This window comes from Rhinatrema bivittatum, chromosome 5, assembly GCF_901001135.1.
Source record: "Rhinatrema bivittatum chromosome 5, aRhiBiv1.1, whole genome shotgun sequence".
Classification (NCBI taxonomy): domain Eukaryota; kingdom Metazoa; phylum Chordata; class Amphibia; order Gymnophiona; family Rhinatrematidae; genus Rhinatrema; species Rhinatrema bivittatum.
Window position 1 is genome coordinate 207669830 of NC_042619.1, and position 24241 is coordinate 207694070.

The 24241-nt window shown below is 43.2% G+C and overlaps 1 protein-coding gene across 1 annotated transcript in view; it reads right to left on the minus strand.

The window, feature by feature from the left end:
• DMD (dystrophin) overlaps window positions 1-24241 on the minus strand; it is a 3148630-nt gene that overhangs the window by 1721566 nt on the left and 1402823 nt on the right. Inside the window, exon 22 of the mRNA XM_029603105.1 lies at window positions 10403-10548. Within this exon, the coding sequence (XP_029458965.1) occupies window positions 10403-10548 (146 nt within the window). The remainder of the gene's footprint in view (window positions 1-10402; window positions 10549-24241) is intronic.

Below are 24241 nucleotides of genomic sequence, written 5' to 3' on the forward strand. Positions count from 1 at the left end.
GATGGGAGATGCAGATGGGATGCAGATGGGAGGATGGCAGATGGGAGGATGGCAGATGGGAGGATAGATAAATAATTGGTTGGTTAGTGCTCTGGAAGAACGCTGGAAGGTTGCTTGCTGAATGGGCGCAGACTGTTTGGTTGCTGAGTGCTTGCTGAGAGGGCGCAGACTGGATGCTTGCTGAGAGGGTGCAGACTGGTTGCTTGTTGAAAGGGTGCAGACTGGATGCTTGCTGAGTGCTTGCTGAGAGGGCGCAGACTGGTTGCTTGCTGAGTGCTTGCTGAGAGGGCGCAGACTGGATGCTTGCTGAGTGCTTGCTGAGAGGGTGCAGACTGGTTGCTTGCTGAAAGGGCGCAGACTGGTTGCTTGCTGAAAGGGCGCAGACTGGGTGCTTGTTGAAAGGGTGCAGACTGGTTGCTTGCTGAAAGGGCGCAGACTGGTTGCTTGTTGAAAGGGTGCAGACTGGATGCTTGCTGAGTGCTTGCTGAGAGGGTGCAGGATGGTTGATTACTTAGAGGGCGCTGTATGGGCGCTGGAAGGTTGCTTGGCGGAAGAGAGCTGGAAGGACGTGAGCATGTTGGATGCTGGTTGAGCTCTAGTGCGGTATTGGTGTGAAAACTGCTCGGGGAAGCGAGGGTCGAAACGAAGGGGCGAAACAAAGGGGCAGGCCCCTTTGTCGCGCTCCTTCGTGCGCGCGACGCCCGGCGCGCGACGCCAGGGAGAAAGGTGGTTTAAATACCCCGCCAGTCGCACCTGTGACGTCACCGCCACGACGTTTTTTGTGGGCGGTTCGGGGCGAAGGCTCGCGGCTCGGCTCGGGGCCTACTGGCAGCGTGGGCTCGTGGTCCGGGTCGAGGCCGGCTGGAGGCGAGGGTTCACGGCTCCGATCAAGGCCGGCTGGAGGCGGAGGATCGCGGCCTTTCAGGTAAGTAAGCAGCTGGAGAGAAGGGCCGGCGATCGGCGAGGGAGCCCGATCGGGGTGAGCGGAACAGGAGGCCTTACCCCGACGGGCTTCAGCGCCGATCGCGCAGGCCAAGTTCACCGCTGGAGCCCCGTGGATCGAAAGGAGGATGAAGAGGAGAGCGGCGGTTTACATACCCCGCCGGTCGCACCTGTGACGTCACCGCCGCGACGTTTTTTGTGGGCGGTTCGGGGCGAAGGCTCGCGGCTCGGCTCGGGGCCTACTGGCAGCGTGGGCTCGTGGTCCGGGTCGAGGCCAGGCTGGAGGCGAGGGTTCACGGCTCCGATCAAGGCCGGCTGGAGGCGGAGGATCGCGGCCTTTCAGGTAAGTAAGCAGCTGGAGAGAAGGGCCGGCGATCGGCGAGGGAGCCCGATCGGGGTGAGCGGAACAGGAGGCCTTACCCCGACGGGCTTCAGCGCCGATCGTGCAGGCCAAGTTCACCGCTGGAGCCCCGTGGATCGAAAGGAGGATGAAGAGGAGAGCGGCGGTTTAAATACCCCGCCGGTCGCACCTGTGACGTCACCGCCGCGACGTTTTTTGTGGGCGGTTCGGGGGGAAGGCTCGCGGCTCGGCTCGGGGCCTACTGGCAGCGTGGGCTCGTGGTCCGGGTCGAGGCCGGCTGGAGGCGAGGGTTCACGGCTCCGATCAAGGCCGGCTGGAGGCGGAGGATCGCGGCCTTTCAGGTAAGTAAGCAGCTGGAGAGAAGGGCCGGCGATCGGCGAGGGAGCCCGATCGGGGTGAGCGGAACAGGAGGCCTTACCCCGACGGGCTTCAGCGCCGATCGTGCAGGCCAAGTTCACCGCTGGAGCCCCGTGGATCGAAAGGAGGATGAAGAGGAGAGCGGCGGTTTAAATACCCTGCCGGTCGCACCTGTGACGTCACCGCCGCGACGTTTTTTGTGGGCGGTTCGGGGCGAAGGCTCGCGGCTCGGCTCGGGGCCTACTGGCAGCGTGGGCTCGTGGTCCGGGTCGAGGCCGGCTGGAGGCGAGGGTTCACGGCTCCGATCAAGGCCGGCTGGAGGCGGAGGATCGCGGCCTTTCAGGTAAGTAAGCAGCTGGAGAGAAGGGCCGGCGATCGGCGAGGGAGCCCGATCGGGGTGAGCGGAACAGGAGGCCTTACCCCGACGGGCTTCAGCGCCGATCGCGCAGGCCAAGTTCACCGCTGGAGCCCCGTGGATCGAAAAGGATACAAAACTCGACAAATAAATAAATAAATAAATAAATAAATAAATAAAAATAACTAGACGCTCCGCAGCTGAATATCTGCCCCAACATTTACAATCAATCAAAACTAAGCAACTATCAAACTCGTAAATTACGGCTAGCAATATTTTTACTGGCTGAAGAGCTTTCTTGATTATTCAGACAATGCAGCTTGATGTTCTTTGCTTTGGGACTTGGCTGTAGAAGCTGTCCTGTGCTTTTTCCCTTATGTCTGCATGTCAGTTCCCCAGACCATAAAAATCAGGGCCCATGTTGGCTCTTATCTGTATCCAGTTCCTCTTCTCCCTAGCAGTAAAAGCGAGGAGCGATGCTGCAGCTACATCATAAGCATCAAGGCTATTGATTGAGGGTAGTAAACCCAGTGCCTTCTGTTAAGGTTTTTAACTGCCGTTCCATGCAGGATACCCCCATGCACCCTCTTCTTCATTTCCATCTTCTAGTCTTTAGGGATCCACAGTGTTTATCCCATGCCCTTTTGAATTCGTTGACTGTTTTCTTCATCACCACTTTCTCTAGAAGGGTATTCCAAGCATCCACCACCTTCTCCATGAAGAAATATTTCCTGATGTTAGTTCTGGAGTTTCATTTCATGACCCCTAGTTCTACTGTTTCCTTTAAGATGAAAAAGATTCAAAGTTTTTGCATCATTAAAACCTTTCAGGTATCTGAAGGACAGTATCATATCTCCCCTGCATGTCCTCTCTTTCTGGATATACATATGTAGATCCTTTAGTCTCTCCTCATACGTTTTCCGATACAGACCTCACACCATTTTGATTGCCCTTCACTGAACAGCCTCTATCCTTTTTGAGATACTGGCTCCAGAATGAACACAGTACTGCAGGTGAGACCTCACCAAGGACCTATACAAGGGCTTTATCACCTCCTTTGTCCTTATGGTTATTCCTCTCTCTATGCAGCCCAGCATTCTTCTGGCTTTAGCTATCACCTTGTCACATTGCTTTTCTGCCTTCAGATCATCAGATATATTACCCCAAGTTCTCTGTCTTGGTCCGTGCACATCAGCGTTTCACTTCCCATGATACAGAGTTCCTTCATTTTACTACATCCTAAATGCATGACTGTACTTGGCATTGAATTCCAGCCGCCAAATCTTTGACCATTCTTCAAGCTTTCTTAAATTAGTTTTCATTCTCTCTAATCCTTCAGGCATGTTCACTCTGTTGCAGATCTTAGCATCATCCGCAAACAGACAAACTTTACATTCTACACATTCCGTAATGTCACTCACAAAGATATTGAACAGAACCGGTCCCAAAACCGATCCCTGAGGCATTCCACTTAACACTGTTCTCTCTTCAGAGTAGGTTCCATTTACCACTATACGCTGTCTCCTATTAGTCAACTAGTTTGTAATCCATGTCACCACCTTGACGCTCACTCCCAAACTTCTCAAGCCTCATATGCAGGACCATATACTGAAATCCAAGTAAAGAAACATAGAAACATAGAATGACTGCAGAAGACGACCAATAGGCCCATCCAGTCTGCCCAGCAAGCTTTCACACTTATTTTCTCATAATTATCTGTTACTCCGACCGGTGAGTTCAGGGCCCTTATTGGTAGCTTTTTGATTCTAATTTCCTTCCACCCCCGCCATTGATACAGAGAGCAGTGTTAGAGCTGCATCAAAGTGTATAAGGATTAATGTTTGAGGGTAGTAACCGTCATATCGAGCAAGTTACCCCGATGTTTGTATACTCATACTGCTCAGATCAATGCCTTGTTAGATGTTGTCTGGATGTAAATCCTATTTCTTCATTCCTCCATACAATCTTTGGTTCAGAGCCTCAAGGAAGGGCAAAGGCGATTACAGGAGAGCCTCAAAAAGAGCCAGCTGTCCTGGGCTAAGGATAAAGAAAAGCTGGAAGCAGAGAGAGTGTCACAACTACCCAAGTCAGCTGTCTGTCCTATCATGAAGAGGGATGCTGCTTCAGAGGAAGCTGGAAGTAGCATGGCAGCTGATGTCACACCAGAGCCTGACTGGCAAAAGCCCACAGAGTAGTGTACAATGGGACAAGAGAATGCCATCAGGAATCTGATGGTCCAGAAAGCACACTGGACACTGGCTATGGTCTACCTGACAGAGTTAATGGTGGAAGCAAGGGCTACACAAAGAACTAAATGGCTACAGTTGATCGATGAAGTATAGGAGATTTCAGCACAGATGATCCAAATGAAGAGAAATCTAAGGCAATGTGCACTGTGTTAGTGAGTGAACTGAGAAAATCTCCCAGCCAGCCAGAAGTGAAGCCAGGCAAGGCTGTAGGGCTCCTGGAAGCTGAAAAAGGACAGGAGCCATTTAAATTATATGATTGATGCTTGACCCTTTTAAAGAGGTTCCACTCCAGAGGGAGTGTAAAGCAGCAATGGGGCTGAAACCAAAATAAATCCAGAAGAGTGGGAGCCCACTGAGGGGAAAGGCAATACAGATGGTCCAGAAGGCGGCACTATTGATTGGCCTGAAGAAGGCAGCAGGAAGAACCCAGAGAGGGGTGCTGCAGGAAGGCCTGAGGGAGGAGGAATAACGCTTGGACTTAAAACTCCAAGTTGAGTTTGGGGGTATGTGATGCAGTGACTCTGTTTTCCCCTGTTTGCCTGGTCCACCTTAAATCCCACAGAGGGAGAGAGTCCTGAGGGCGGGACCAGCTGGGGAAGGATAAATTTGTGAGCTCAGCTAGGATCTATGCCTCCAGGAGAGGCAACTCCTGTAAATGTATTCTGACCTAACCTGAAGGAATGGGAAGTGTACTGCAAAGGTAGGCAGTCATTCTTATTGTAGAAGTGTGGTTAAATGTTAATAAAGTGAAAGTGTAAGAAGAAAAGATGCATGGTTTCGGACTCCAGAGAGTGAAGCTTTGCTCAGCCATCCTCACAGTCCTCTTTCAGTTTCATTATTACTACTTCGGACCTTCCTTCTAACTCAGAGGTATCTGAAAAATGTTTGTCACTGTGCTATACCTCTTTGGCAATCTTTTCTTCCACTTGAACTTCACTTTCCTGATGTCTTTCTTCATCTCCCTCAGCTTCACCAGGTAATCTTCCCTCTGTTCCTCTTTTTGGGATCCTTTATACTTCTTGAATGCTGTTCTTTTTCACTTTATTTTGTCAGCCACCTCCTAAGAGGTTTACTAGTCTAACATATAGATTAGTTGCCTTTGTAATAGCTCCTTTTAATTTGGCCCTCTGTTGTTCCACCTCACCTATTTTCTTCTAGTCTTCCAGTTTTTCCTCCAGGTACGTTCCCCATTTTGCCATATACCTGATGGCTTAGCTGGATAAGTCTAGCCGGCTAAGGTTAGCCCTTCTCTATGGCACGTCTAGCTTAGCCGTACAACTTATTCGGCTAAGTCTGAATATCGGCAGTTAGCTGCACAAGGTGTACGGCTAACGCGCTCTGCCCCATCCGCCCATAATGTACACGTCTAACGTTTTGGATGCTGAATGTGGACACATATTCAGTGGCCGCTTCTTAGCCACACAACACCTACTTATCTTGCTAAACAGTGCTAAACATGCTTTGAATATTGACCTCATTGGGACGTACAGTGAGCTAGCCTGGGATCCTGCAAAAGGGTTGCCAACAGTTTATAGCCATAATACAAGCAAAGGAAAAGTTCTGATAACTCCCAGGCCAAAATGGTTGAATGTTGTTAGAATATTAGATCATGTGGCACATACATGTTAAAATAAATAAAGAAAATGTGCTGGAGTGCATCCTATCATGGGAATATTTGTGCTTTACGCTATGCTCAACTGCTTCTGAATCAACCTCTATTGAATAGGTGCAACAAAGGACTACTGTGATGTTATCCAACACCACTAATGGGATTTTAGATGAAAGGTAAACCCCCAACGGCTTTATAAATCAGTATTATGTTATTCTTGTTCTGCCTATATTTTATAAAGTTAATATAGAGTAGCCATTGTTTCAGGTATAAAAATATCTTGAGCATTAGGAATGTGCATGGCTGAAATTTTCACTTCTTTTATTTTCAGGCCATTTTTTTGCCTCAGTTTCATTTTTTCTTGGTGGAGGGGGATTAGTTTTTTCATTTAATGTCATTTTGTATTAGTTTTGGAAATTAGTGTGCACTATTCTCAGATAGTGTGTGCAATTTTCTGAAAAAAAATAAAAAAGACATTTTCTGGGTTTTCGATGCCATTTTTAATTTGTTTCCAATTTAATGAAACAGATCAAATATGAACATTTTTGTTTTGGATTACCATTTGCTTTTAAATGAATGCACATCCCTACGCATTACATTCAGAGAGTTATTACATCCTCCGTGATGATCATACACCCTTCCAACCAAGTACAGATCACTCAGCTCATGTAAACACCCGTAACTGCAGAAGAGATTTATTTAAATTGCACAATCTTGTGCTGAAGCATTCTAATATGTTTAATTTATATGCTAATTGCTCCAAACCTGGAGCAGTGGTGGAGACATTTTTAGACAATAATTGCTATTTTTATAGGTAGCCTATTTTGCTACTCACAGTTTAAAATTGGCAGCTGAAGAACACATTGAAAAAAATGCCTCAGATGAGGCCTATTTGGCAAATCATATCTTACTCATATCTAATTAGGTGTATGATTGCCAGAAATCTGGGAATGATCCCACCATAGTTCTATTTGTATCCAGCTTTCAGCCAGTTTTACTCGATTTCCTTTCCCTATATTTGCTTCTTAACTGTTATGCTGGCAGTTTAAGTTGAAGATGACTTTAACCTGCAGGCAGTGAAATGGAGGGAGGGAAGAGGGCCTTACCATCTTTACAAACTGATCCTAAAGTATGAGAACTCTGAGCTAGGAGCCAGTGGACTTTTGACTTCCTGCAAAAAGGTTACAATCATCGGCTCTAAGGATAAAAAAGGACCGTGGTGGAACTCAGGATGACATTCACCTGGGGTGCTTTTCAAACACAGTCGGGCTTTTAGTTTGGGAGCAGGAATAATGGACCGTGAAATTTTTCCTCTGCTGTTTGCTGTCATGAAACATTTGAACAGATCCCTCTAAACATTTGGACATACTTGGTTAGGGGTGGGGGCTCATTTATAATGTGCTAGCCCCACCACCAAAGGGAGTCATTTTAGAACAGTCAGCATAAATTTACAGCCTCTTATGCAGCTAACTTACATCGCTTTTCAAAAGTGAAATTACGCGCATAAGTCGGCTATAAAAATAATCCGGCAAAATTAGATGCACACAGTTAAACCTGATATTTGGTGCACATAATTTTGCAGAGAGTATTTATGCAATTAGGAGTGAATTTTCAAAGGTGTTTAGTGCATGAAAATAGTATATATGTCCATAAGTAGCACACATGAGAGTTTGTGTGTTTTTTCAAACATCAAGAGTATCCACACATTTTGAGTTTCATGTGTACATTTTAATGGGGAACAAAGGGGCAGTCTAGGGGCCTTCCAGAGTGGGATTCCAAAGTATTTGTACTAATTGCTATTTTGTAAGAGACATAGGTGTATACATGTCAGCACTTATTCATACATATTTACACCAGCTTATTGACTTGTGCAAGTGAAATCGGACTTGTCTGTTTGCAGTTTTTGGGCGGGAGGTCTGGGTGAACTGGTGGGGGTTGAGGATGAACTGGAGAAGAACTGGGTGAACTCGCAGAGGTATCAGTAAACTGGTGATTCCAACAACATGCACAAGTAAGAATTTTCAAAATGGTATATGCACATAAAGCTGAATTTCAAAGGAGACGCGTGCACCAAAAAGTGCAGATGCGCGCGCATCTAGCACATACACGTGTCCGGCCTATTTTAGAAACCTCGCACATACGCACAAGTAGCGATGCATGAATATCTTGTATCGAGTAAAAAAAAAGGGGGCAGAATGGGTTGGGTTATGTGCATTCCAGGGTGGGGGTCAAGAGATACGCACGTATGTAGCAAAGCGAATGCAGCGCATGTCCCTTTCTTTTCAGCACAAATTCACTTCTGCTATAAATCAGGTGAAAGCCTGAATAAAACTGTTTATAGCCATATATGAACTGCTTGAGGGGTTTGGGTAAACCGGAGGAAAGTGCAGGCTAAAGAACCCTGGGGATTGACCTAGTTATAGACTGGGCAAACTGGTGGATGAACTGGTTAAAATGATCATTTCTTTCGTGCACATGTTATAAAATTTCCTGACTTGACTGTGGTAAATACAGACAATTCCCAGCTGTTCGCGTCCATGCGTAAGATTAGGAGCACACACACAAGCGCAGGGCCTATTTTATAATATGTGTGCGTACTTGCTCACAGGATATAAAATTTAAGTGTAAGTGGCTGCACGCTCTTTTGCAGGGAAATCATTTAGACACATAGTTTCAGTTTCATAAAGTATGCATGCACATGTTCACATGGACATTTACACCTGCTCTCTAGCATGGGTGAATATGTAAGCCAATGCCATGCTAAGGTACACCTGATCACACCAATTTTCAGAGTGGGATAAATCCACTTTGAAAATTTTGCCTGGAGTTGTACATACTGAGCTCAGTCCTTCACAGGCAGTTATAAAATTGGACTCTATATGACAGAAAAACGTAACTAAATATTTTAAATTCAGCAGGAATAATGCTTTAAATGAAATAGTAAGTTCATTTCATAATATGATTAATTCTAACAATTAATTCTTTAATTTTATTAACTAAATATATTAGTATAGTTTAATAATTTCAAATGCCATAATTAATAATTTGACAGATACAATTCTATTATTTATAGTATACATTAATAATACATGCTGCAATCTTGTTAAAGTTAATGTCCATCTACCAATAGGAAGGGAATCTTTCTGAAGATGATACAGTGCAAAGCTTCATACATTATAGCATAACTCATCTTTATTCACAAGAGAAGAGAGCATTAATCCTGATTCAGTATCTCTCATCTTCTTATTCTTGAGCCAAATAGGATCTTGGTAGGTTGTGATTTTTTTTTTAAAGACCAACCAGAAAGATCTGCTACTATGTGAGCTTTTGAGATCTAATATTTTTCATTCTGACCAATGGGGGGAAAAAACCTTTGTAAGTCAGGCCCTTAATAACCTAGAATATAACGGCAGATAAAGACCAGTCAGTTCAGTTCTCTCTCTCCAATTCTCTACCCAGTGGTTTACAAACCTGTCCTGGAGGACCCCCCAGCCAGTCGAGTTTTCAGGATATCCACACTGAACATGCTCGAGAAAGAATTTGCATGCACAGCCTCTCTAGGATGCAAATTTTCTCTCCTGCATATTCAGTGTGGATATCCTCAAAACCCGATTGGCTGGGGGTCCCCCAGGACAGGTTTGGGAACCTCTGCTCTACACTGTGGGTGGATTAATAAATTCCCAGACTTAAACCAATACCAATTCCCTCCCATATCTTTCACTTCTCTATATCTGTCCCAAGCATGTGGCATTCTCTTTCCAGCGCTGGCTTCCAGCACCTCTACTGGGAGGGTATTCCAGGCCTCGTCGTCTTCTTTTTTTTGATTCTCACAAGACAGCTTCCAGGTCCTCCACCCTTGCTATCTTATCACCAAGATTCGTAATAATCCACCCTGCTGTCAAAACTAGTGAGGCCATTGGAATCATCTGGCCTCCTTGTGCTCGTTGATATTAGGGTTGTAACCATGGCCGTTCCGTGCAGGTCACACCAGCCTTCTTAGAAGCCAGATGAAGCCATGTTTTCCCCTCTAGTTTCATACAACTAAGCATTCAAAACCCCTCCTTCATTTTTTCTACCTGTTAGCCCCCCCTCCCGCCGCCATCTTCCCTTACCGCTGACACTCCCCACCTGACCCTCAAAAGATGCCTGTGCGATCTCAAAAGCACATGGACCAAATCGTCCTTCTTGCCTCTTTTAAAAGAACTCACAATTTACAGAGATTACTGCTTTGCCCAGGAACAATATGGCTACTCTCCAAGTGAAATGGAGTAACTTGCTTTCCTACACGTTACCGTAGTCTTGTGTTCATACATTGCTCCTCCAGAATTCAGCCACCATGCTCCCACCCAGAAAAGAAATCTCAATGCAGGCACTCAAACTATCTGCAATTTCTTCAAGAGGATACGTCTGCACCAGTGGTGCTAACGCTGCAGACATGGTTATGAGGTGATCTGCTGTATTACAGCATCCAACTAAAAATAATAACTATTTGCAAAGAATCGAGCGAGGAGGGGGAAGGTGCCACATACCTTGAGCTCCCTGAGTCTGCGCTCCATGACTCCCAGCTCCGTGACAGTAACCTGAGGCAGGGAGAGCTTGCTTTCCGCTTGCTGGATCCACAGGAGTAACGTGCTTATCGTCTCCTTCTGGCGTGTAGGAGGCAAACTGTCAAGAACTGAATCAAGTAAGAGGAAATAATTAAACTCTTTGTGCTGGAATCCTTTTGTGCAGTCAGAAGACCTGAATTGTTTCATAAAATGCAGCACAAAGAGCTTGAATGATGTCTGCATACTTCCCAAATTATACTTCACTGGCATCTGCTTGCATTGCTTTTGCCTAAATTTGTTATGGCTTGGGCTCTGGGTCTTATGATGTTCCATTTGTATTTAGCCATACTTTCTTTACACATATTTCTGTATTTGGCATATATGCATAGGCATGCTGTATATATTTAAATATGATTTATTTTTATTTTTTCACTTATAGTAGTCTTACTCAAAATCAAGATTTTCTACATCAATTTCTTTTTTTCTAGCTGTTTAATTTGGGTATTTCCAATCAAAAATTAATATGCTTCCCAAGTGTAAGACAGTGATGTTCTTTTCTAATGCATATTTTAATCATTTTTTTAACATTATTTCCTGAATTTAACTTGTGGACACTCAACTACTCCCCTCTATCAGTTCCTTCAAATGTGTTCAGCTACATAAAGTACATTTTGTTCAGCTTTACAGACAAGAGAACATGCAGATACACTAGAAATTTCAAATTACTTGTGCATTTATCTGTAAAATAAAAAAAAAATGTTGCTTTATGACTTTCCTAATCAGATATCACATGGACAAAGAAAGCAGAACAAATGCAATAAACAGATTCCAGTGTTATAATTACTATGAGCTGATCAGCATGCCCGCTCTGTTACACATAGTCCCTGTGAGCTGATCAGCATGCCCTCTCTATGACACATAGTCCCTGAGCTGATCAGCGTGCTGCTCTCTTACACACAGTCCCTGTGAGATGATCAGCGTGCTGCTTTCTTACACACAGTCCCTGTGAGCTGATCAGAATGCCCTCTGTGACACACAGTCCCTGAGCTGATCAGTGTGCCGCTCTCTTACACACAGTCCCTGTGAACTGATCAGCATGCCCTCTCTGTGACACATAGTCCCTGAGCTGATCAGCGTGCTGCTCTCTTACACACAGTCCCTGTGAGATGATCAGCGTGCTGTTCTCTTACACACAGTCCCTGTGAGCTGATCAGCATGCCCGCTCTGTTACATCCAGTCCCTGTGTGCTGATCAATTTGCCCGCTCAGTTACATGCAGCCCATGTGAGCTGATCAATTTGCCTGCTCTGTTACATCTTGCAAGGTGATCAACATACCCACTCTGTTACACACAGTCCTGTGAACTGATTAGTGTGCCTGCTCTGTGCACACAGTCCCTGTCAGGTGATCAGCATGACCTCTCTGTTATACACAGTCCCTGTCAGGTGATCAGTGTACCGGCTGTTAAACACAGCCTGTGAGCTGATCATTGTGTCTGCTCTGTTACACACAATCCCTGTGAACTGAGCAGTGTGCCTGCTCCATTACGCACAGTCCCTGTCAGGTGATCAGCATATCTGCTCTATTACAAGCAGCCCATGTGAGCTGATTACTGTGCCCACTCTGTTACACACAGTCCATAAGAACATAAGAAAATGCCATACTGGGTCAGACCAAGGGTCCATCAAGCCCAGCATCCTGTTTCCAACAGTGGCCAATCCAGGCCATAAGAACCTGGCAAGTACCCAAAAACTAAGTCTATTCCATGTTACCATTGCTAATGGCAGTGGCTATTCTCTAAGTGAACTTAATAGCAGGTAATGAACTTCTCCTCCAAGAACTTATCCAATCCTTTTTTAAACACCGCTATACTAACTGCACTAACCACATCCTCTGGCAACAAATTCCAGAGTTTAATTGTGCATTGAATAAAAAAGAACTTTCTCCGATTAGTTTTAAATGTGCCCCATGCTAACTTCATGGAGTGCCCCCTAGTCTTTCTACTATCCGAAAGAGTAAATAACAGATTCACATCTACCCGTTCTAGACCTCTCATGATTTTAAACACCTCTATCTTATCCCCCCTCAGCCGTCTCGTCTCCAAGCTGAAAAGTCCTAACATCTTTAGTCTTTCCTCATAGGGGAGCTGTTCCATTCCCCTTATCATTTTGGTAGCCCTTCTCTGTACCTTCTCCATCGCAATTATATCTTTTTTGAGATGCGGCGACCAGAATTGTACACAGTATTCAAGGTGCGGTCTCACCATGAAGCGATACAGAGGCATTATGACATTTTCCGTTTTATTCACCATTCCCTTTCTAATAATTCCCAACATTCTGTTTGCTTTTTTGACTGCCGCAGCACACTGAACTGACAATTTCAATGTGCTATTCACTATGACACCTAGATCTCTTTCTTGGGTTGTAGCACCTAATATGGAACCCAACATTGTGTAATTATAGCATGGGTTATTTTTCCCTATATGCATCACCTTACACTTATCCACATTAAAGTTCATCAGCCACTTGGATGCCCAATTTTCCAGTCTCACAAGGTCTTCCTGTGAGATGATCTATATGCCTGCTTTGTTAGACATAGTAACTGTGATCTGACAGCATGCTTGCTCTGTTACACATAGTCCCTGTCAGGTGATCAATGCACCTGCTCTGTTACACATAGTCCTTGTGGGCTGAGCAGCGTGCTTACTCTGTTGTACATGGTCCTTGACAGGTGATCAGTGGTCCTGCTCTGTTACAAATTGTCCCTGTCAGGTGATCGATGCACCTGCTCTTTTACACATAGTCCTTGTGAGCTGAGCAGCATGCTTGCTCTATTGCACATGGGTCCTAGTCAGGTGATCAGTGTGCCTGCTCTGTTACACACAGTCCCTGTGAGCTGATCAGCGTGCCTTCTCTGTTGTACACAGTTCCTGGAGGTCAAAATAGGCTGCATTTTTCCCCCATTGGCTTTAATGGAAAATGAAAAAATGAATAAACCATTTTTTGTTTTTCATTATTAATGAGCCACATGAATGGAGGTGACCTATGATGTGAATAAACAAAACAAACAAAAATTTTGCCTCTGCACATCCCTAAAACCAAACATCTCTGCTAGTATAGCCTGAAACACACTTGCCTGCCTGGACTACCTCAAAGCTTAAAATTGTGACAGGGAGAAGGACCAATGAGCTTATGATCCTTGTTATTATTATTCAAATACAGCTGTATAAGCTGACCCCTCTGGGGTCATACACCTCCTTCCATGGTCAAATCACTTAGTCCTGCCCCTTGATGACATCATAACCAGGGCCTTTATACTACCCATGGCAACGCCGGAGGTGCAGTTCGCTGGAAAAAGCACGTGCCTTGGAGTGCTCCGAAGGGGCAAGAAAGGTGTTTAACCTTTTGTGGCCCCCCTGCATGTAATCCATCGAGTGGCCTGGGTTTGGATTTGGGCACGTCTGGCTTTTTTTTCCCTCTGTTTTAAGGTAACCTTAAGCTTTCTCTTTGCTGAGTCAGCCGGCATAATGCAAGACACCCAAACAAAGATTCCCAGTAATCACAGGCCAGGGATGATACGGTCCCTTGACTAAATTATATTGGTTTCGTGGCTCTTATCTTGTTACATGCAAGACTTTAAAATAGATCATATTTTTTACTTCTCACTTGTATCTTGCTGATCTGCCTTATTACTGCTCTCTCTATCAGAAACAAAATTGAACCTAGAAGATGTGGTAGACCTGATTGATAAACTGAAGAGTAGTAAATCACCTGGACCGGATGGTATACACCCCAGAGTTCTGAAGGAACTAAAAAATTAAATTTCAGACCTATTAGTAAAAATGTGTAACCTAACATTAAAATCATCCATTGTACCTGAAGACTGGAAGATAGCTAATGTAACCCCCATATTTAAAAAGGGCTCCAGGGGAGATCCTGGAAATTACAGACCGGTTAGCCTGACTTCAGTGCCAGGAAAAAATAGTGGAAGTGTTCTAAACATCAAAATCACAGAACATATAGAAAGACATGGTTTAATGGAACAAAGTCAGCATGGCTTTACCCAAGGAAAGTCTTGCCTGACAAATCTGCTTCACTTTTTTGAAGGAGTTAATAAACATGTGGATAAAGGTGAACCGGTAGATATGTAGTGTACCTTGGATATTCAGAGGCATTTGACAAAGTTCCTCATGAGAGGCTTCTAGGAAAAGTAAAAAGTCATGGGATAGGTGGCGATGTCCTTTTGTGGATTGCAAGCTGGCTAAAAGACAGGAAACAGAGAGTAGGATTAAATGGTCAATTTTCTCAGTGGAAGGGAGTGGGCAGTGGAGTGCCTCAGGGATCTGTACTGGGACCCCTTACTTTTCAATATATTATAAATGATCTGGAAAGAAATACGACGAGTGAGGTAATCAATTCCAAATGATACAAATTGTTCAGAGTAGTTAAATCACAAGCAGATTGTGAAATTGCAGGAAGACCTTGTGAGGCTGGAAAATTGGGCATCTAAATGGCAGATGAAATTTAATGTGGACAAGTGCAAGGTGAGACATATAGGGAAAAATAACCCATGCTATAGTTACACAATGTTAGGTTCCATATTAGGTTCTACTACCCAAGAAAGAGATCTAGGCGTCATAGTGGATAACACGTTGAAATCGTCAGTTCAGTGTGCTGTGGCAGTCAACAAAGCAAACAGAATGTTGGGAATTATTAGAAAGGGAATGGTGAATAAAATGGAAAATGTCATAATGCCTCTGTATCGCTCCATGGTGAGACCGCACCTTGAATATTGTGTACAATTCTAGTCGCCGCATCTCAAAAAAGATATAATTGCGATGGAGAAGGTACAGAGAAGGGCTACCAAAATGATAAAGGGAATGGAACAGCTCCCCTATGAGGAAGACTAAAGAGGTTAGGACTTTTCAGCTTGGAGAAGAGATGGCTGAGGGGGGATATGATAGAGGTGTTTAAAATCATGAGAGGTCTAGAACGGGTAGATGTGAATCAGATTTTTACTCTTTCGAATAATAGAAAGACTAGGGGCACTCCATGAAGTTAGCATGTGGTACATTTAAAACTAATTAGAGAAAGTTCTTTTTCACTCAACGCACAATTAAACTCTGGAATTTGTTGCCAGAGGTTGTGGTTAGCGCAGTTAGTATAGCTGTCTTTAAAAAAGGATTAGATAAGTTCTTGGAGAAGTCCATTACCTGCCATTAATTAAGTTAACTATGAAAATAGCCACTGCTAATACTAGCAACGGTAACATGGAATAGACTTAGTTTTTGGGTACTTGCCAGGTTCTTATGGCCTGGATTGGCCACTGTTGGAAACAGGATGCTGGGCTTGATGGACCCTTGGTCTGATCCAGTATGGCATATTCTTATGTTCTTATCGTGATTTAATTGTTGATTCTCATCTTGATTTACTCTGTATTACAGTCTTGGTTACTAGATTCCGATATTGTTATTTCAAATAAACTTTGATCATCTGGGTATCAGTATTTTTCTAAACCTAGTCAGATTAAAAGAGGTGGTGGCTTATTGAGTATTACTAAAAACCATCTCAAGCTTAACGTCTGCCAGCTTGATATTACGGTGCTACACAAGGTCCTTTTTGTCAAAAATAAGGATCGGGGTATTTGCCTTTTTTCTTGTCCCCTGGGCCAACTGAATCACAATTATGCACCTGTGATAGACTTTCTATTAGAAGTTAAACAAGAGCTTATTAATGTTTTAGTACTAGGTGATTTTAACTTACATGTCGATGATTTTACGTTATCGCCCTCTTATGAGAACTTTCTTACAGCAGAAAGTTGAAGGCCCTACCCACAATCTGGCGCATGCTCTAGATTTTGCTTTCATTAGTAATAGAATGACTTTACTTGACTCTTCTACAATTTTAGGAAAGGAAACATTATAGAATGATCTTTTTATTTTTTTTACTATCTTTTCATATTTCTGTGTCCCAGGTTAACTTTTCTCACAATGCTATGCCAGAAACAGCCCATAGATGGGGTTCTATTGATACGGATAAACTTAGGGAGATTTGGACCCCCGAATCAATGCTTTTGATTTATAAGCTACATCTGACTTTGTTAATGTGTGGCATGATTAATTACTGTTTTCTTTAAATGAAATGGCACCTGTTAAATCTTATCATTTCTCCAGAACAAGAATAGCTCTATACTTTTCTACCGATTTAAAAATATATAAAGCCATTCTTTGGAAAGCTGAAAGAAGACAGCGCAAATGTCCATCTGACATAAATAAATTGTCTTACAGTGATACCTTCAACTCTTACAGAGAACGAGTTATCAATGCTAATAAAAAACATATTAGCACTTCTATTCAATCTGCTATCAATAATTTGAAAGAACTATTTTTTACAGTAAATAGATTAACTAATCCTGGATCTTCCCCGCAGATTAACTTGGCCAATTTTTTACCAGATAGTTTTGCAAGCTTTTTTCAAAATAAGATTTCAGAGCTCAGAGCTCCCTTGGTAATTCTCCCAAAACTTAGTGTTTTATTGCAAGGCTCTAATGAATTAAAAAGGTCCACCTTTGAAGAAGTCAGTACAATTGAAATTATTTCAGCAGTATAAAATATGAACCTTACAACTTGTCTCCCATATCCTTGTAGCACTGCTATTATGAAAATTCTAACTGAAGACATCTCGGGACCATTAATAAAAATGGTAAATATACTCCTACTGCAGGCTCTCTCACCTATTTTAAAAAAAGCTTCTATTCGCCAACTCCTTAAGAAGCCAAATGAGGATATTTTAATAATTACAGACCAATCTCATCTCTGCCCCTTCCAGCTAAGCTAATCGAAGGGATAGTATTAAAACAACTTTGTGACTTTTTTAATGGAAACCATGTATTGGATGATGACTACCTGTACTGATTTAGGAAAAACACAGCACCGAATTCATTAAGATCCAACTTTGATACATTACTTTGTGGATTTGACCAAGGACAAAGTTACCTAATGGTCTATCTTGAACTGGTGGTGTTGACCGCAAATGGTTTGTTTCCTTTCTTGAAGATAGAACACAACAGGTTAAAATGGTATTCTCTGAATACCGAGATACCAGAAGATCATCACTCTCGGCCATTCTATTTAACATCTACCTACTACCTTTAATCTTCTCTAAACTTGGGGTCTCCTATTATATTTATGATGATGACATACAGTTCCTCTCTCCCTGCTATTCTGAGATACTCTCCACGCTTAATCTTCTAGCATGTCATTTTTCAACTATTAAAAAGTTGGTTAACTCACAATAGACTTTTCTTATCCTATAAAAAACTGAGATTATTTCTCTCGGTAGGAAAACAGAAAATCCATTTCCTGCTGTTTTTAATTTCCAGGATAGTTCCATTCCAATAAATTCTCACACTAAAAATTTAGGATTTATCATAGATTCTAATCTTAATCTTAAACAGCATTCTAAACTATTGGTCCAAAAAAACCTACTGGAAGCTTACAACATTACAGTGTTTAAAGCCTTACTTGGATCCTGAAGGTTTTAAGCTGGTAGTACAAACACTGATTCTTCCATGCTTGGACTATTACAGCTCTCTGTTCCTGGGATTACCACAGTAAACGATAAAAGTAATCAAGGCCATTTAAAACTCAGCTGCTAGAATTATTTCTGGTACCACTAGATTTGAACATATTATCCCAGTTCTAAAGTCGCTGCATTGGTTACCTTTTCAACACGTATTCAGTTTAAGACCTTAACTATCATATCTAATTCATTAAACAATGATTGCCCTTATGTTGAAGTTATATAGGCCAGTCAGAAATTTAAGGTCAGAAGGTCAATGCCTACTTGACAACCCAAGTCACAAGCTTGTCCACTTATTGGAAACCAGAGATTGCATGCTTTCTATAGCAGGGGCGTTACTTCGGAACCAACTAGCATTAGTTATTAGAAAACAGTCTAATCTAAAGATAGTAAAAAAAAGATCTGAAGACGCATCTATTCAAACTTACATATAACTGACCACTGTTGTAATACTTGTTTGTAATCGTGGTATGTTTAGGCAGAAATACCTTGATTGCTTTATGTACCTTATTTGTTGTTTAGAGTCATTAGTGTTAAGTTGATGACATTCTGGTTGTATTTTTAATTTTTTCTTATGTTTTATATAGTTTATAATTTTATATATTTTATTTTATAATTATTTATGTACATAATTCTTGTAAGCTGCCCAGAACTTGGGATGGTACAAATTTAAAATATTTAAAATAAAAAATAAATAAATAGGCAGGCATGGCATCCTTAGATGGGATGAAAAATCCCTTCCAAAAATATTGATCGGCAAAAGAATTACAGTCTCTGCACACAGTCTACCCTAACTGCCTCTCTCCATGGTGAAGACTCCCTTGGGTATCCTCAGAATAGAAATTTAGCTTTTACTTCTTCAGTTGTCTCAATAGGAAAAGTTCGATAGCAAGGAAAACTGCAGCTCTATACGGATAGAGGTTTTTTGGCCACCCTTCCTTCAGGCAGGAAGGGTGGCCAAAAACTTCCTCCTGGGAACTTAGATAAAATATTCACACAAAGGTAGAAAATCTGGAATCTTCCTGCAGTGGCTCACCATTTGAATCTTCTCTACTCCTGATCTAACCTAGTTGAGAGAACCCTGAATTCCTCCATCCAGGGGTATCAGGGCTCTCAAAGGAGAAACATCCAAAAGGCAAAAACATCCAAAATCTTAATCAAATGCAGAACCAGCACCCAGGCAGGCCCTGGCCCAGGCTGTGAAACCCAGAACCAAAACAGAGGAACAATTCAAGGACAAGCCTCCTAATCTAACTCCTAACCAAAAATGCCACACCTAGAGCAGCCACAGGCTGCTTTTATAAGCAGCAGGGGGCTGCCATTCCAGCAACCTCAGTGGAGGAGCTGTTCAGAGACGGAGCCTCCCCTCCCTCTGCTACCTTTCCTGTCCTAGCTCACAGGGTTCCGGTCGAGGGCCTCATCGTGATAATCCCAAAGGGTCGTTGCAAGAGAATATCACAATAACACTCGCTCTAATTGAAAAAAATGGGAACATAATGGTAGCAACCAATGATGACTCTTGTGAAGAGATCACACAAAAGGGAGTCAAGAGAAGTATTATTTCGAGTTCTGCAGTGACTAATATATACTAGGATTACTTCACGTAAAATGTTAGATGAAAGAATCCATTGGGATAAACATAGATGTTGGCAGATAAGGAGCACTTGGTCCACCCAGTCCGCCCACTTGTACCAGCCAACTTATTCTATCGGTGGTCTTCTCCCTTTCCTATCCTGCCACTAATATCCCTTTGTATCTATCCCGTGCATGCCTGTCTTTTGTTGTGGCTCCTGTAATCTCCGCTCAAAGTCTGTTCCAAGAATCCGCTACCAACCTTTCTGTGAAAAAGGATTTTCCCATGATCTTTCCTGAGAGTTTCCCTTCCCTCCGCGTCAAATGATGACCCCTTGCCTTTGAGTTTGTCTGTGGAAAATGTTATCTTCTGCAATTAAAGTTATATCGAAGCAAACAAACATTGCACACCTTCCCCCAATCCATGATACATTTCATGACCTGCTGGGAGGTCGCTCCCTAATTTGAGGCCCACTGGCATAGAGTGCAGGCCACACAATATTCTGTTGCATAGTCATTGCTAGAGTCTGTTTTGGTTTTTTTTGTTGTTTTTTTAATTAGACTGACCTATGTTAAATCTGAATCTGCTTTATTAGGTAAAGACTGGAAAAATTGTGTTAACGCAGAATTTTTCTTATAAGAATTATGTATAAACTGCATCGATGATACTGCGGCCTTCACCCATTACAGGGTCAAAATGCAGGTGGAAACAAGGACGAGAGAATTCTCAGAATATGCAACTCTGCCATTAGTGTTGCATCCAGTCTGGCTCTGCCTGCTCGTCTAAGCCTCTCCCTCCTGCCCCCCTCCCCCGGCCCCTGCCCTTCAGAGCTCAGCATAGGCAGCTGGTTTACTTCAAGGGAACAAATTAATGATTCCCACCATTTACAGGCTACATAAACAGCCTGAACACAGCAAACAGGATCAAAGTTACCAACTGAAGCTTGCCAAGACAGGGATTCAAAATAAATGTTAACTGCTGGGGGAAAAAAAGCTATTTTTGCTTCAAAGGAATACAGACAAGACCACATCACCCTTAATGATTTCAAAAGGAAATATGCATGGAGCACAAAAATAATCTCAACAACCCTACATGCTAACACTACAGCAGTTCTTCAGATAAGATGGCATTAATTAACAAAACAACATGTAATGACAGTGTTTGTTGCCAGCCTGCTGGAAATGCTACAGGAAGCAGCGTCACTAAATAAAGTGTGCAAATAAAGATTGTATTAAGCTTATACATCCCACTTATTACTGGCAAATCAATCTAATAAATTTCCTCTAATAAATTAAGTCTCCTACTGCTTCCTTGGCTTGCATGAAGTCTGCATCCCACTGTAAAATTTAAACAGGACAATAATTCTTCCTTTCTTGGGGAAAAAACTATGAGGCTAACAGTAGCTGCATTTTTACATCAGTCAATCAACTGTTTATTTGTGCCTTGCTTTCCCTTGAAACTCAAGAAAAAATGCCTCATAATATCCAATTTAGATATTCAAAACACCCTTGTTAAATGTTTCTTAAAAACATGCATACATTGAACAAAGCAGTTTATATCTCCACTTAGTACAATCACCATTAACTTGAATTCAAATCTATAGGTTACAACTGAAGAAAGGCCCGTATGCTCTCAATAACTCATGCACAATGTCTCTGGATAATTCATACATCGATCAAATCAGAAACAGAGTAACAGAGACTGTGATGGCAGATAAGGTCCAATTTACTTCCTGTTTACCTTCCATTCACATCTTCACAATCATGGATTCTCTGTGCTTAACCCAGCACTCCAGTTTACTCCAGGATCAATACACAGCTACTAGATCTGTGCAAAGAGCACTCTTATATAAGTTATTCTGTAGTGAGATGTGTGAATTCTAGCCCAGATCTGTGAATATTTGACTCAGATTTAGAGGCCTGTGCATTAAACATTAACGTGCATAGTAAGAGCCTTTTGTTCACAATACAAATAGAGTTTCATGCATTAAAGTCTTAAATATGCTCGTTAAAATGCTCCTTCAGTACAGTAAACAGGTTTAAGTGAGAAAATTCTTCCTTAGCCAAATGTAAATGAAAGCACATCATATGCAAATTAGGCTTGGTCGGGACCATGGGAAATAACTTGGTATGGTCTCCACAGCTGCTATATCCCATGAGTGGGTTAAAGGATAAAAGTTTAACACCCACCTTCGACTAGGTGTTCAGTTTTTATTATACACAGAAAATCTATAAATCACCAATACTAATTTTTTTATTTAATTTATATTCCGCTTTTCAGTACTTCAAAGCAGATTATTCAGATTGCATTGCCGAGTAATAAGTTGGATGTATAAATTTAATATAATCTTTATTTACACTCTTTATTTAGTGGTGCTGCTTCCTGTAGCATTTCTAACTGGCAGGCAGCAAACACTGTCATTATATATAGATATTTCCCCTATCCCTAGAAGGCTTACAATCTAAGGGGTAGATTTTTCAACATACGCCACATACATTTTAGAAGGGGCGCACAAGAACAGAGCCTCGCAAAGAGGTGGTCCGGAGGCAGGGAAGAGCGGTCCGGAGAGCCGGGAGGGGCAGAGCTGGAGGCGGCCGGCACAGCAGCCATTTGCCGCTGTGTCGGGGGATCGCACGCCAGAGGCGTGCTGGCACGTGCAATTTATGCCAGCTCAGGAACTGGCGTAAGTTCTGAAACAAAGAAAAGAAAAAGGTAGGCTGTTTTAAGGGGGTCAGGGGGGACAGGGGAAGAGGGAGGGAGCTTGGGCAGGGGCATAGGGAAGTTCCCTTCCAATCCGCTCCTTAATTTGAGCAGACTGAGAGGGAACTGGGGAAGGCTGCGATGCGTCGCTGCACAAAAATTACATTATTTCACCTCCCTTGCGTGCTGAAGCCATGGCCCGGACCCAGGCCCGACACTGGGTCCAGATGTCTGGGCCTTGGACTAGGGTCAAGTCCAGTCCTGAAGCCCAGGCCTCGGAGGTCCTCTTCTTAGGTCTTCTCTCTTCTTTCTTCTTATGACACCATCTGCTGGGGTCACGCTGTAGTAAATTAACTCCGGTGCATCCTCCTCAATGGAGACCCTAGGCTGAGCCCAGTCCCTGGCCTAGGCTGAAGCCCATTTGTCGGGACCTGGCCTAAGGGTTGGGCCCTGGCACCGGGACCTGATCTCCGGGCTGGGCCATGGCATTGGACCTGGGCCCATCCCTGGCCCTGCAGAGGCCTAGATGTTGGGACCCAGTCTCCAGGTTGAGCCCTGGCATCAGGCCTGGACTTGGGGCCCTGTCCTAGGCTGCAGCATTGGGCCTAGGTCTGGCCTAGGTCGAAGCATGAAGACCAGGCCTGCAAGCCTTGGCTTGCGTAGAACCTAGGCCGAGGTTGTGGTGAAGTACCGTTGCCTTGGCCTATGCAAAGCTGACTCTTTGGCCTGGGCCTCACCAGCAGATCCCCACCGGAGCAGGTAAGTGGGGGCCTGGGGTGATCCTGGCCATGGCATTTTTCCAGGTGGGAGTTTTGGGTGGTGGTATCCAGAGGCCCCATTTCCTTTTTATGTTTTTGTATTTTTTACTGTTTGATTCTTTTTTTTTTTTTTGAACGAAAGAAATGAATCAATCATTAAACAAAATGAAACTCATGGGGAAGAAACCTCCCGAAAATGAACCGAAAAACAAAATGAATTTTTTACCCCTGTACAGTCCTATAAGTGGATTTTAAAACATGAGTACGTGAAGGACATTCCCAGTTTTATCATTAGTCCACCAGTTTGCCCAGTCTATTTCGAGGTCATCCAGACCCCTCTGATTCTTCAGCCTGTACTTCCCCCCCCCCCCCCCCCCCCCAGTTGACCCAGACCCCTCAACCCAATCGTTTAAGGCCTAAAAATAGATTTCTGCAGACTTGCACCTCATTCAGATCAAAGTAAATATATGCAGCTAGCAAAGCTGCTGTGCACTGCGAGCCATTGGATTTATCACAAATACCTGTAAACACGAACATATCACCCCCATCCTTAGAGACCTACACTGGCTCCCTATCCTCTCCTGCATTCACTACAAAACATTAACCATAGTACACAGATCCATACATGCCCACAACTCCAAATGGCTAGACATCCCTTTCAACTCTCCCCAGTCCACTCGACCCACAAAAACTGCCAACAAAGGCACCCTACTTGTGCCATCACTGAAATTAGCCTATCTCTCCTCCACACACAACTGTGCCTTTTCAATTGCTGGCCCCGCCCTCTGGAACTCCCTGCCTCCCAACCTGCGTCTTGAACCTTGTATGATTAAATTTAAAAAGTATCTAAAAACTTGGTTATTTAAACGAGCTTATCCAGAATAGATTTAACGGAGCATACCCAGTATAGCAGGGGTCAGGAACCTTTTTGGCTGAGAGAGCCATAAACGCCACATATTTTAAAATGTAATTCCATGAGAGCCATACAATATGTTTAAAACTAAATACAAGTAAATGTGTGCATTTTATGTAAGATCACACTTTTAAAGTACAATAAGTCTCTGAAAATATTACACCAGGCCTTAAGACACCAATACATCTCCTATTAGGAAAACGGACTAAGCCAGGCTGCTATAGAGTCCTACACAGAAACTACACGCCAGCAGAAAACCTCACCTGAATCACATGCTGTCCCTCACCTAACATAGAAT